Here is a 13,745-nt window from a genome sequence, read left to right on the forward strand (position 1 = left end):
TATTGCAATATATATGCCACACTTCAAAACCAATGTAACTTTATTAAATTTTAAAAAAGTATAAAAAAATGTCCGCTAAAATTTGGTTGAACTGTTTATTTTCAATCATCTTTCTTAAATCATTTGAACAAAAGCCACTACAGTTTCATAGCACAAAAACCAAACTGAAAACATAATAGCAAGCAGGCTACAAATCTTGACAAACTAAAAGCAGTGAGAATTAAGGTAGTAACTGAAAACAGCATTAATTAGAGAGTGTGTGCATGTATGTGTGTGTGTGTGTGTGTGTGCGTGGGAGCCCCGAGATGCTTGGATAAGCTCCAGCCCTCTATCACCCTACAGAGGATAAGCAGAATGTATGGATGAACACAGTATTCCATTAACTGGATGATTTTGGAAGAATTTACATAAAGATGATCAATCACTGCAGACTATTGTTAAGCTACAACCATCTAACATAATGAACTGCCTGACTGATAAGTCTAACTTTATCTACGAGCCACAAGCTCAAGAAGAGTTGAGGCAATCTTGTCAAGACTGGTGGAGCTGGGCGCTTCTGGAGGTGGCGAGGATGACGGGTGGAACGGGTCGTAGGGTTCGTCGCCTGGTTGATAGTCACTCTGATGAGACCGCTGCTGTGTTCTCCCAGCATACATCCTTGATTCTTCTTGTAGAGAGATTGGTTGGAAGTGAACAGGATGCTTGCCAAAGCTCTCTGAAAGCAAGATAATCATGAAGAATCAATCAGGAGTTTATATAGATGTTATATTCAAAAACACTTCAAAACACTGTAATCACAAGGTTATTCCTCATCATCTGCTCCTCAGGAAGACAAACAAACCATTTGAAAAAAATTGCATGTATGACTACCTTGAAAACCCCTCTCAACATCTGCCTGGCCTCTGTTCTCATAACGCTCTGATGAACGTCCCCAATTTCTTTCAGGATCCAATTTTCCAAAGCCAATGTAATCATCTTCATAATATCTTGTTTCTTGAGTACTTCTTGAAGCTTCTGCTCTTGAATATTCTTCAAAATGTTGTTCCTTTTGTCTAGGATCTTCATGATAACGTCTCCTCTCAAGGGGAAGATCTCGTGGGGTCTCTTGTAACATAGTCGTTTGAAATCCTCTGGGATCATTGGCATATGGCCTTGCTTCTTGAAGACCACTGGGATAACCATCAAATCGTTTTGACTCTTTGTAATCATCTTCATAATGTCTGGTCTCGCTAAGACTTCTGGGCTCATCCCCAATTTGTCGGACCTCTCGAAACATTCTAGGGTCATCTCCATATTGTCTGGATTCCTGGAAACTTCTGGGATCATCATCATATTGTCTGGCCTCTTGGAAACCTCTCTTTTCTAAATGCATGCCATCTGGATCATCCCGTGTCTGCTTTACCCCTCTATGATCACTGACAGGCTGTGAAGTATGGCCCTTAAGATGAAGGACGACAAATAGAGAATTATTTAGACTGAATTAAATGAGAATCATTCTTAGCAGATAGCACTGTCCTTACCCCAGTACTTCTGGATTTGTTTTCTTGAAACTCCTTCAAAACGGTGCACAGCTTTTCTTTAAGAAATCTGGCTTCGTCCATATTATCAATCTTGATGTCATTCTGTAATTGAAACAGAATATGTTCAAATGAAAACTCCAGTTTATCCGGAAGTCTTTTTCTTGTTTGTCAAAATATTCTCCACTCACAAGTATGTCCAGAACATTTTCCTGTTTCGGATTGAGATGGGATGTACTTCCAGAATCCACAAATTGGTTATTAAACGACTGAAAAAAACAAAACAATAAGTATTCCAACAAACACTAAGTTCATTTATATCTCACCAATATAATGGAGCTACAGTGGGTTAGTGCATAGTCTAGCCACAGTCTATATCTGACTATTGAAGTATATAGACAATGTGCGATTAAACATTTGAAACATTGAATACATGTGGCACATCACTCTGTCTTGAATGTGAAGAATGAAGCCAACTGTAGTTTAATTAATGTGAATACAGTCCATGCTAAAAACAAAGAACAGCTACAATCACACTGTCTGCTAACATTAAGGTAAAAATTAGCAAATTCCTCTTGTATTCCTACTAAAATCACTGGAATCTGTCTGCAATATTATTGCAGCATTAGTCTGATTTCACAGAAATGGACTAAAGCGTTTAAATGACATTTTAACAAGCAAAATTGCTTTAGCCCAATTAAAATGAACGTAAATTAAACTGCAGTAAATTGCAGTTCATGATCAAGTATATCATAGGAATACCTATACACCATATTTAAATAAACAAGTTATCTTAAAGTAGAACATTTAATACACGATTGATTTGAGTGTAAATAAGAGTAACTGTCTTTGCAGTTTTACCGGAGGATTTGCTCTAAACGGTGCTCCTCTTGGTTTCTCTTTTAGGGTGGATTTATTTGAATGTCTGTTAAAAAAAAAAAAAAAAATATTAATAAAATAAAGAGGAAACATTAAACACAACAGCCTTACGTAAATTGGTGTAAAAATACACCCACCAAATTTCGTAATATTTAGCAACAATTATGATTATGAAATGATCAACCCATCACCTCGAATGAGCGAGTGCGATTTCCTCTGCGGTAGCATCAGAGAATCTGCTCTTCTTTTTCTTTTTAGCTGGAACTGCTTCGTGTGAATATGTTCTTGGATCTCTGGGTTCAAACATAGGGGGGTAACCTTGTACCTCATTAGCTTTGTCCCAAGGCCTGCTGTGCATTTCTCTTACAGTCCCCCTTTTCTCCTCATTGAAGTTACTTCCATGCATTGACATGGGATTCATGGCAGGATTTCTCTCTTCATAATTTGCATACTGCCTAACTTCCATTTGCTCTTTCTGATATTCTGATGTTGCCGGGCGGATTCGGAGGTCTTTGTCATTGAATCGGTTTGTTTTACCTCCTGGGAACTGTCCTCTGCCAAGACTTTCTCCTTCATAGTCTTCTTGAAGTCTCCGTCCACCCTGGTCTGCATAGGGCCTAGTATGTATTTCTCTTTCAGCTCTTTCAAGATAATCATCACCTTGTGAGTATCTTCCTCTAATGTCAGCATCTTCGTAAGGTTCTTGATATCGGATTTCTTCTGGATAGAACTGTTGGTGGATTGCGTGACTTGGATTATTAGGTCTACTGTACTGGTCATACTCATCGCCTGTATAATAGGGTCTTCCGTGTCGGTCTTCATCCAGGTATGTCTGTTTTTGAACCTGTTCAGGCAAAGGAGGCTTCCTAGGAGAGTCTAGTCCATAGTAGTGTTGTTCATGAACACTAGCCCGTAAATCACTTCCTGCTTGTTAGGGTAAAAAAAAAAAAAAAAGTAAGCTTCACACATAAAAAAAGTTCTAATCTATGGAAAAACCAGCTGGTGATTGACAGGTCAAATATTCACCTTGAACAACATTTCTGAATTTCTCTTGAGGTCTTTTGAGTGCCTAAAATGAAATTACAGATGAATATTAATTAAAATTTCTATGCGTTCTATCCAAAACTCCTCCAAATAATCAATTTTACAAGTAGCAAATCCACTAAGAGTATAATACCACTGGCTTTCCCCATCCCTCCTGCTTTTCGACCACTGCAGCTTTAGCTCTGGCAACGAGACCTGGCTGTTTCTGGTTGTTGTCTTGCCATGTCACCAAGTCTGGTCTTTTCAGCTCCTGCCAAGACAGATCAAATTTAAACTATTTCACGCCGAATAGTGCAAGGGTAAAAGTATAGCAAGGAACAAAGTCACCATACCAAGTATTTTTGTCTGTGTTTACGTCCTACGATATGGGCCACCATGCTGTAAAGGTCCATCTCCACGACACACATTCGGCACTTGTACTTCAAGACAGTTTTGCCATCGTCAGTGAGATGATCTTGAATCTGTATCAGGGAGTTGAGACCTGAACAAAATAGAAGGAAGAGTGAGTGGTGTATTTTCAAGTGAAAAGATATTTTGAAAATGTCTCAGTACTTTTCTTAGCTATAAAATAAAAGTCAGTGGGTTCAAATTCCAAATTTTATTTTGGATCCCACTGGAAAAAGAACAGTTGAAATTGTTTACAAATCATCTTCTTTCTGTCTAGGTGACATGAGGTGAGGTGAGTAAATGATGACAAAACGCTTGGGTTAACTTATTCCTTTAAGACCACTTTACTCGAATATTTTAATTGTATGTTAATTTGAATGGTTTTGAAGTCATCCTACCAATGATGGGCTCATCAAGTTTCAGGTATTCCAAATATTCGACTATGTCATTCCATTCTGGCAGTGGAGGTTGTCTCGGAATCTCTCCTATAAGGACACAATTAGCTCATAAAACATGATCACTTCAGAAGTTAAAAAAAGAAAAAAAAATACACAAAATAATATACAGTGCCCTCCATAAGTATTGGAACAGTAAAGACAACATTGCTTTCTTTGCTGTGGAGTCAAGATATTTGCAAATATGATTAAAACATGAATAAGCAACAAAACTACAATGTCACATTTTATTATTAGATCTTTCGACACATAATTTTAAATTGTTTTACCAAATAAAAAGTACAGCACTTTTAGGGTTCATCCAACTATTTGTTCTCATAAGCATTGGAACAGTTGATTTAAGGCAGATGTAAAAGCTAATATTTAGTTGCAGATCCCTTGCATGCAATCAGAGCAGTGAGTCTGCAACCCATAGACATCACCAGACTCTTGGTCTTATGCTTTGAAATGCTTTTCCAGCCTTTAATGCAGCCAATTCCAACTGTTGCTTGTTTTGGGGAGGTTTTGCCTTTAGTCTCCTCTTCAGATGGTAAAATTAATGTTCAGTCGGATTTAAATCAGGAGATTGATTAGGGGAATTTAAGATTTTACATTTCTTTGCTCTGAGTCCTTGACTGAATTGGGAGAGTGTTTTGGGTCATTGTGCTGATCCAATATGAAGTGCTTTCTAATGAGTTTGGTGGCATTTTCTTGAATATTGGTAGCCAAGATGATTTTGTAACCTTCCAAATTCATTCTGATACTACCATCATACATTAAGTCATCATTAAATGAAAAAGTCCTGTTCTAGAGACAGCCATGCATGCCCATGCCATGACACCACCTCCACCAAGCTTTATAGATGAGGTTGTATGCTTAGGATCATTTGCAGTTCCCATTTTTCTCTCCACACCTTTGCTTTCCAATCACTTAGATTAAGGTTAATCTCAGTCTTATTGGTCCATCAGCTCAGTTCCAAAACTCTACTGGCTCACATTTGTGAAGAATCTTGCCTTCTATTTTTGGTGCTGATCAGAAGTTTGCATCTTACTGTGTAGCTTCTGTAATTCTGTGACAAATTCTCCCGTGGACTATAGATTGACAGAGCATCACCCCAGCTTTCTGGAGGTTGTTGGTGATTTTACAGACATGTATTTTAAGGTCAGTAGTCATCAACTACTGTTGTTTATCTCAGCCATTTAGGTCATCATTGGTTGCTGATGTCACCAGTAGTTGACAAACTCTTGATTTCTCCATGTCCTTTGTTTTTCCTATAGTTCTAATAGGCTTCCACTTTACTTTTAACATCCAAACTGCTTCCTTTTCTTTCAGAGTTGACTTCCTCTTCTTCATCCTGGTTTGTGTGTGTGTCATCATCGAATGCAAGAATGCAGAAGCATTGGATATAACTGATAAGACACATTCCCTGCTTTTAATATCTGAAGAATTAATGCAACAGGACACAGCTGAACCCTTAGATAGACCTGTGAGCCAACTGTTCCAATACATAAGCTCACATCAGATGAAACTAAAAGTGCTGATCTTCTTAGCTGGTAAAACATCTTTGTGTTGAACCATCCAATGATAAAATGTGACATTGTGTAGTTTTGTCTCATATTAATCCTTTAATCATATTTACAGATATCTTGACTCTACAGCAAACAGAACCATTTTGTCTTTACTGTTCCAATACTTATGGAGGGCACTGTATATTCTTAATGTCTGAAAGATCCTATATTTATTCTACTGCAGCAGAATCTGCAAAATATGTCTGAAATATGTCTGGTGCATTGTCATGCGTTACATTATTATAAGCTGTATCTACCCGTTCAAACAGGTCAGATCACAGTAATGATTGTTTTTTTGGTACAAATTCACCAGTGTTTTAACCTTTGGGAAACATTTCCACAAATCAGCTGTTGAAGGCTCCTCTCTGTGTTAAAACAAAATGTTGGCATTTGCTTCTATTTGACCTACTATCGAACAGACAAAATATTGTTTCTGCTTTAAGGCCGTTGATCTATATCTGAGGCTTTTTTGCAGGTAAAGTAGTTCTTGAGTCATCCTTTGAACTGGTTTATAATGGCTACGTCCACCATATCTGTGCTGAAACCTCACATTTCCATTAGAATCCAGGGAGTCCAGCAAATTCTTAACCTTGCATGACAGACACCACTTGATGAAAGACAATCTGATCTTGAAATGTGGAATAATGCTGAAACAAGATCAAACTGTCCAATCCATATGGGCATCTCTAGAATCTATGAAGGTTTGGGAAAATCTTCCAGCATCCAGCAAAGTGATCTTTCATGGTGCAAGAAACAGGCTTTGCCCTGGTGATGAGCTGGTACACCGATTGTACTAGCATTTACAAATTGCTATGGCAAAACAGTATCCCCAGGACTGTGACCAAACCAGATGCTATAGAATTTCATACTTATCCACCTGTGATACTATCCATACACATAATGTGTATGGCATGCCTCTTGTGTTGTCCTCAATGCCTGCTTTGGTAATCACCAATTTGAAGGGGGACACTTTGAAGTTGGAAAAAGCAAATCTGCTGAGCACACTGGAAGCACTGTCCTATTTAAAACATGTATGATGTCTTTTGGGATAATCAAGTTAACAATCTCAAACTGAAAAAAAAAGAAAAAAACCTATTGCAGGGCACAAACAATGAATTGAACCATAAGGTCCTGAAAGTTAAAATGTTACAGATCTATAACAAATTATCCCAGCGATTTATCAAATCCTGATAAACAAACTCAAGCCCCATTTTTTTCTCATTCAAGAAGCTGTTTCACTCAGATACGTGGTATTATAGGAAAGAAAAGAAGGTAGCATTTTCCATTGCAAGTCGAAAAACCCATGTTTCCTTTAAAATCCTGTAACCGATACAGGTCTTACTCTTTGAATAACAAAAAATGTTATTCCTGTTTTTTTAAATATTTTCTTTTTATCTTCCATGGTTTCACTGCAACCATAAAAATCCACTTAATGGATAAAAAAAATCCAGGTTTGTGTGATTCCAACATGATTAGGTTTCTTTTTTTTCTTCAAATCCATCACAGACCAAAAAAAAAAAAAAAAAAAAAAGTCTTCTAGCTTCTAGGTCTTCAGTTCTTGTGATGATTCCTATCATCAGTGCTGAATCCTGTGAGCTTTATAGCTGTAATGTCCACACATTTTAATGAGAGAAGGACATCCTTCTCTAAGGAAACTCTTCTGAACTTATGAGATGACACCTGACAATCTGGATACTTACAAACTCCTTGAGATTTCAGTTGAATTTCCTGGTATGATACAGTATATGTGCTTTTAAATAGCACATAAATGTCAAAATCTTTTTCACAAATAAATCAAATTGACTTCGGGACATTTCATATAATCTTATGACATTGATGATAACTCTGTCTGAACAAAATTTGATCTGACTTGTTTTAATTTATTTTATCACATTAAGAACTAATCACAGGAATATCATATACTCATGTGTTTCACTAAATCCAATAGAATCAGGGACCGTGAGATGCCTAGACAATAGAAGTAATTCTGAATAAAGTTGTAACTTTTACTACTTACCTTGTGAAGCTAGGGTGTCCTCTTTCTTTGAAGGGATAAACAGTGGAGGAAAAACAGGCACAGGTGATTATACATTTTACTTATGTGCACTTCATAGGACCTACTTGCAATGCTGAAATAAAGTAAACACAGATTAATAACACACAAGCAACAAAGTGTTGTGATGGTAGATAGTCCAAGCCCCAATAGGGGAGACCTTCTTTTATCATTGGGCTTTTGATTAAGGCACTTTACCCCAGGTGCTCTGTGGAAACCATACTGTGCATCATTCTGGACAAAAAGTTCAAGTTTGAAGAACCGCAAGTACAGTTAAGATGAAGGAAGCATTGGGTGTGGGAAAATGAATCCCCAAGTTTCCAGAAAAAAAACTACAAGATTGGGTTTCACTTGTTCATGAGAGGAACTAAGATGAATAATGAGGCATTTAAAAAAAAAAGTAACATGCCATGGTGGAACTGTAAAAGCTAAAAAAAATAAATCTGAATGAGAGAGTCCAGTCAGAACATACTTGATACAAGTCATTCAAAATAACAAACATGAAAATGTGTTCCTGGATTTAAGCAGGACTCTGTGCCATTTTATAAAACAACCAAGCTTCTAAGTGATATAACAGAAATACATATGGATTATTTACTGCCCAGCCCTTAGCAGCCAGAAGCTATAATGGCACAGCAGTCCCCACAAAGGATACACAAAACAGATATAACATGGGAAGATTTGTATGGTCGGAATTCCCATTTAACCAAACATAAGTATAAACTATTTCCAAAGCACAAATCTGAAATCAAGCTGAATATATGATTGTGCTTGAGGAGTGTCACTCAAGTATCTTTCAAAGATTCAGCGGCAAGAATCTCAAAAGCTTTGGAAAATCAAAGCAACAAGGAAGAGCTGAAAAACCTCAAAAGAAAAGCTGTGCAGACAGACTCCTGGAAACATTGTGGCCAGCCAATCAGACTGGAACTGGTAGATTTGGACAACTCCTGCCATTTAGCACGCAGCATTCAATCATCTTTTAGCAGTCTTGTGAAGAAGCTCATCATCTTGCTGGACCAACAACAGCCATATTGGCTATAGGCTGTCAAACTACAGCACATTTTAGTGCAGATGACAACTATTTGAGTAGTGTGAGGATGCCCTCAGACTAAAAATACAAACGAATAATGGAATATGTTACAGAGCTCTTGAATCTTCTCAAATAGACAGAAGTGTACAAGAGTATACATGTTGTTTCAGGCAGCTCCATCTGTTCTGGAGACTGAAGATCCATGACAAGGGTTCCATGACAAATCCAAACAAGGGTTTGGGGATTGAAACCATTGTTGAAGCAAAAAAATAAACCTCTAAAATGATAAAGTGCATTTTGTCCTCAAAATGAAATGTATTCACACTGGTATCTCACTGTCTAACAGTAAAGACAAAGACAAAAACTGTAATCAAACAGTCCAAAACACCCCAGTGTCCACACAACTCCTCCTAATTTGCTTTAAAAGCAGAAGAACGAGTAGTTTTTTTTTCTTGGACAGGTAAAGAAATTCAGACATAACCCGTATACTGTGTATACAGTGTCTAAGACAAGAAATGAACAGGCAAAATGTTGTTCGCTGATTGATCTCAATTTCTTAGAAATCCTAAAGTTGAATAAGGCAGAAAAGTGAGTAAAACAACACATTGAAATATTATAATCTGAAACCACTTAAAATATATTATAAATGATACTTCAAAACAGAGATATATAAAATTATATGTACTTCCAGTAAAAAAAATGGAAGAAAAAAAAAATTCAATTTTGTTAAAAACCTTTTATTCTCACCAAGGATGCATTTGATCATAAATACAATAAAACATACTGTGAAATCAATTTGAAAGAATCGTTTCTATTTACTATATTTTAAATTGAAATGTATTCCTGTGATGGCAGAGCTGAATTTTCAGCAGCCTATTCCACGTTTCTTAAAAACTCAATTGAATATGCGGATTTGGCGTTTAGTTATTGTAAATTATTATTAGTACTCTTTCAGTAACACACTGGATTTTCTCTCCTTACCTTCAAATGTTGTAAAGTGGTCACGTGGATTTTATAATGAGTGTCTCCCCGTATTCTTTTATTGCAGATCTGAGGACATTTGAACAACATTTATCGATATTAAGTCCCACAGAGTTAGGTCAATGCATTTACATTAAGTGTTAATTAACAGGGAAAACATGAATAACATTGTGTGCACTGGGGTCAAAATGAGACCGGTTTGGTTTACCGTGCAGTCGATGAAGCTGTTGGCCTGCTCGTCGTCGTACACAGTCAGTAAATCGGCCATCTTTCCAAGCTAAAATAAGACAGTGTTTTGTTATTGAGTGAGTTCTATTCCTATAGTATGTTTTTGGTCAAGCCATGCAAAATAAATGCAGTAAAGAAAACGTGAATCAAGTATCAAGAATCAAGCTTGGTATATTAAATACATCTAATGTTACGTAATAAATCATATTTGCGACGCACCTAACGTTGCTATAAAGCCTCGCTTGCAAAAGATTTAGCACACGATTAGCGAATTAGTGATCTGCGCTTTTAGTGCATTCAACATGAAACTATTGTCTTCAAAGTATTCTTCTATCCAGTTACTTCTTGGAAAAAAAAAATCTACGTTAATAAACAAAAATGCTCTAACGCAAATGTTCCCCGGTTAGGCCGATTCCTTAGTCCTCGACTTCTTCTCTGGTACAATTCTCTTTGCTCCAAAATCTTTCGTACCACCTAGTGGTAAGGATGGCTGAAGCGAAACAGTCGTTCCGAAGCTTTGCGAGATCCCGAAGCGCAGATGTGTCGAAACACTAGGCTTGTTTGAGATGCGCCTTGCCTCGCCTGAATTGTAAGCGAGAGTAGGCGGCTGCAGTAAGGGGAGGAGTTAAAAAAGTGCAGGCAAGCCGGACACTTCCTGAATCTCGCTGTGTTGTGGACTGCAAACGTCAGCAATGGAAGAGATCGCGTTCGCGTTCTTTATCGCAGACGAAGTGGATGCAATTGAAATACCACTGCTTTTGCACGAAGATGGTTATGATGAGGAGAATCACTTAAGGTGAAGTGCTCATTACTTAAAATGGCTTTTTCAGTAAATAGTAGGGATATAAATCTATCTGGTCTTGGTATGTTGCAAGTTGAATAGATCTAATGAAAATAAACAGTCCAGACTGCAGATAATTCAGCACTAAATAAAATAAAGGTTTAAAGGATTTAATTAAAACGTAAAATAAATGTTTTCTCTCTCCTAGGAATGTCCCTAAAATTCCTCACTTTGTTGAGAATGTGGTCCATTTGTACAGTCCTTCTGAGTTTCAAAGTCATTTCAGACTTTCTAGAGGTCATGTGGAGGTATGTAGGCAAACAAAACATCATGTTAGGCATATGCTCCCCCCATGCAAATTCATGTGTCCATGGTTTTATTATATGATAACTATTTTTTTTCTCTTCCTAATGCAGGATTTAATTAATACACTTGGTCCTTTTTACATGAATAAACAGCAGACTAAGGTGCCGCTGACAAACAGTATACTTGCCTCTCTATGGACTCTTTCCAACCAAGAGTCCTATAGAGGAGTGGCAGACAGATTTAACATAACCAAATCTACAGTTTCAACACACCTGCATGATTTCTGTTCTCTTGTAATAACACATTTGTCACATTACATCTCCTGGCCCAGAGGACAAGCCCTGCACATATCACAGTTAGAATTTGAAACAGCTGGGTTTCCTAACACTGTCTGTGCAGTTGATGGATGCCACATTCCAATAGTAAAACCGCACTGTGAGAATCCTGTGGCCTATATCAATAGGAAACAGTTCTATTCTGTAATTCTTACAGGATTCTGTGACAGTCAGCGGCGGTTCTGTCATGTCAGTGTGGGTCACCCTGGTAGTTGGCATGATTCAAGGGCATTTCGGTTGTCAGAGGTAGGCCGACTTCTTGAGGAAGATCCACATTCCCTGGTTCCTGAGGGCATGCATATAATTGGAGATTCTGCATACCCTCTCTCGCTTCAGCTTATGAAGCCATACAGAGACAATGGCCACTTGACTTTCAGGCAGAGATGCTTCAATAGGAAACTGAATTCTGCTCGTGTAGTTATTGAGCATGCATTTGGAATTTTAAAATCAAAATTCAGGAGACTCAGATGTCTTCACATGAAAAAAGTAAAGAACATTTCTTCTGCAGTCACAGCCTGTTGCATTCTTCATAACATCTGCCTGAAATCCAATGACCAAATTGACGAGGATCAGCAGGCAGATGTTATGGAGGATGAGCCATACCCACCAGAAGCCCACATTCACAATAATGCTTCACATTATAGAGATGCAATCTGTGGCCGCCTGTGAACATCACATTTACTTGTTCTACCTTCAACAATTCCCTCCATTAAACTTATCTTAAGAAGGTTTTTGATTTAACTGTTTTGTGAGGTGGTGGATGGGATTGTACAGGATTATTTTAAGCACTTACTATCAAATGATTGACATATATTCTGCTAGTCAACCACTGTCCCCTCTCTAGGGAGGAATGTTTGTGTTCTCTATAATAATGATGTGATAAGCAATAAAATGATGATACACATGGGAATGGATTATATGGTTAAACTTTATTTTTTAATAGATCGATTATCATTTCCTGGGATTTACTGATTTTTTTTAGTTGTTCAATGATTTCTCCAAGGCAGGTAAGAGATTTTTTTTCAAACATCCTTCTCCGCCTCTCTTTAAGCCTTCTTCTGCGTTCCAAGTCAGGCCGCACTAGTGACTCTAGAGCAGCTGTTCTCCTCTCTGAATGCGCTTCATAAACTTCACAGAATGTTGATGCTGTTTGTCTCCTTCTGTGCATTTCTTTGGAGGGCATAGCAGTGGAGGGACCTGGTTGTTCTTCTGGGAGAGGCTGTTCTTGGGAGCCTGTGGCCTGTGCAATTGAGGACTTGGTCTGGGATGAGGTAGTGTTGAACAGAGGAGTCGAGCAGATTGTGCCTGATGGTGCACTCCCAACTCCAGATTTCCCAAATAAGTCTTCCATTTCCTTTGAGAAAACATGTAAAACAATGTAAATAGAGATGCTTTAGAAATTATTTTTTATGTAAACCCAGTGATTTGCAGTAATTTCAATACAAAAAGCACACCAACCTTGTAATACTCCCATGTAACTTTTCCCTCTCCTGTTGACCGACACCGGTCTTTAGCCCTTTTGTAAGTAGTGATCATGTTGCCAAGTTTTTTGCGCAATTTTTCATTGCTGATGTTGTAACCTTTTTCTTTGAAGGCTTGCTCCAGCTTTTTGTAAAATGCTATTTTATTTCTGTAGTACAAATGCAGATACATTTGTGTGAGGTCAAGCAGCAGCAGCGTGGTCCTGTGTGTGAATTCTATGAAAACAGCCGTTTAAAATTGTGAAAGATCAACTTTATACATATTGGATATTAGTTAACTTTATACATATTAGAAACAGTGCATACCTTGTTGGGTTTCTTCACATTCTGACTGCATGGAAGGGGATTGAAGATTGTGTGTTTGTGTGAGATTTATTTTCCTTGTTTCAACAGGGCACTCGACAAGGGATACTGGATGATCAATCACTGGAGGGGGACACTGAGACAGAGATGCTGGACGTGGAGGGGGAAGTTGAGACAGAGTAGTAACAAGAGGGGGACACTGAGACAGAGATGCTGGACGTGGAGGTGGAAGTTGAGACAGAGTAGTAACAAGAGGGGGACACTGAGACAGAGATGCTGGACGTGGAGGGGGAAGTTGAGACAGAGTAGTAACAGGAGGGGGACACTGAGACAGAGATGCTGGACAGTGGGTAGTATCTGCTAAAGAGAACACAATAATAAAAAATCCCCATGATCATTCTAAACGTTATAATGTTAT

At 37.9% G+C, this 13,745-nt stretch overlaps 1 protein-coding gene across 3 annotated transcripts; it reads right to left on the reverse strand.

Annotated features, from left to right (window-relative positions):
• Positions 1-81: 81 nt before the first annotated feature.
• LOC132145390 (uncharacterized) lies at positions 82-10,558 on the reverse strand. Of its 3 annotated transcripts, none has more exons than XM_059556391.1 (13): positions 10,102-10,558; positions 9,894-9,962; positions 7,847-7,871; positions 4,226-4,312; positions 3,773-3,921; positions 3,574-3,690; positions 3,423-3,465; positions 2,588-3,320; positions 2,379-2,442; positions 1,709-1,786; positions 1,521-1,622; positions 871-1,438; positions 82-715 (listed from the first exon to the last, which is right to left on the reverse strand). In XM_059556391.1, the coding sequence occupies exons 1-13, from the start codon at positions 10,159-10,161 to the stop codon at positions 489-491; spliced, it is 2,322 nt and encodes a 773-aa protein (XP_059412374.1). In that variant the 5' UTR covers positions 10,162-10,558; the 3' UTR covers positions 82-488. The 3 variants fall into 3 exon arrangements, with proteins under 3 accessions (XP_059412374.1, XP_059412373.1, XP_059412375.1); XM_059556390.1 differs by having other exon boundaries at positions 2,588-3,323; XM_059556392.1 differs by lacking the exon at positions 7,847-7,871 and having other exon boundaries at positions 2,588-3,323; positions 10,102-10,172.
• Between the last annotated feature and the right edge of the window lie 3,187 nt (positions 10,559-13,745).

The sequence above is a fragment of the Carassius carassius genome, chromosome 8, assembly GCF_963082965.1.
Source record: "Carassius carassius chromosome 8, fCarCar2.1, whole genome shotgun sequence".
In the NCBI taxonomy this organism is placed as follows: domain Eukaryota; kingdom Metazoa; phylum Chordata; class Actinopteri; order Cypriniformes; family Cyprinidae; genus Carassius; species Carassius carassius.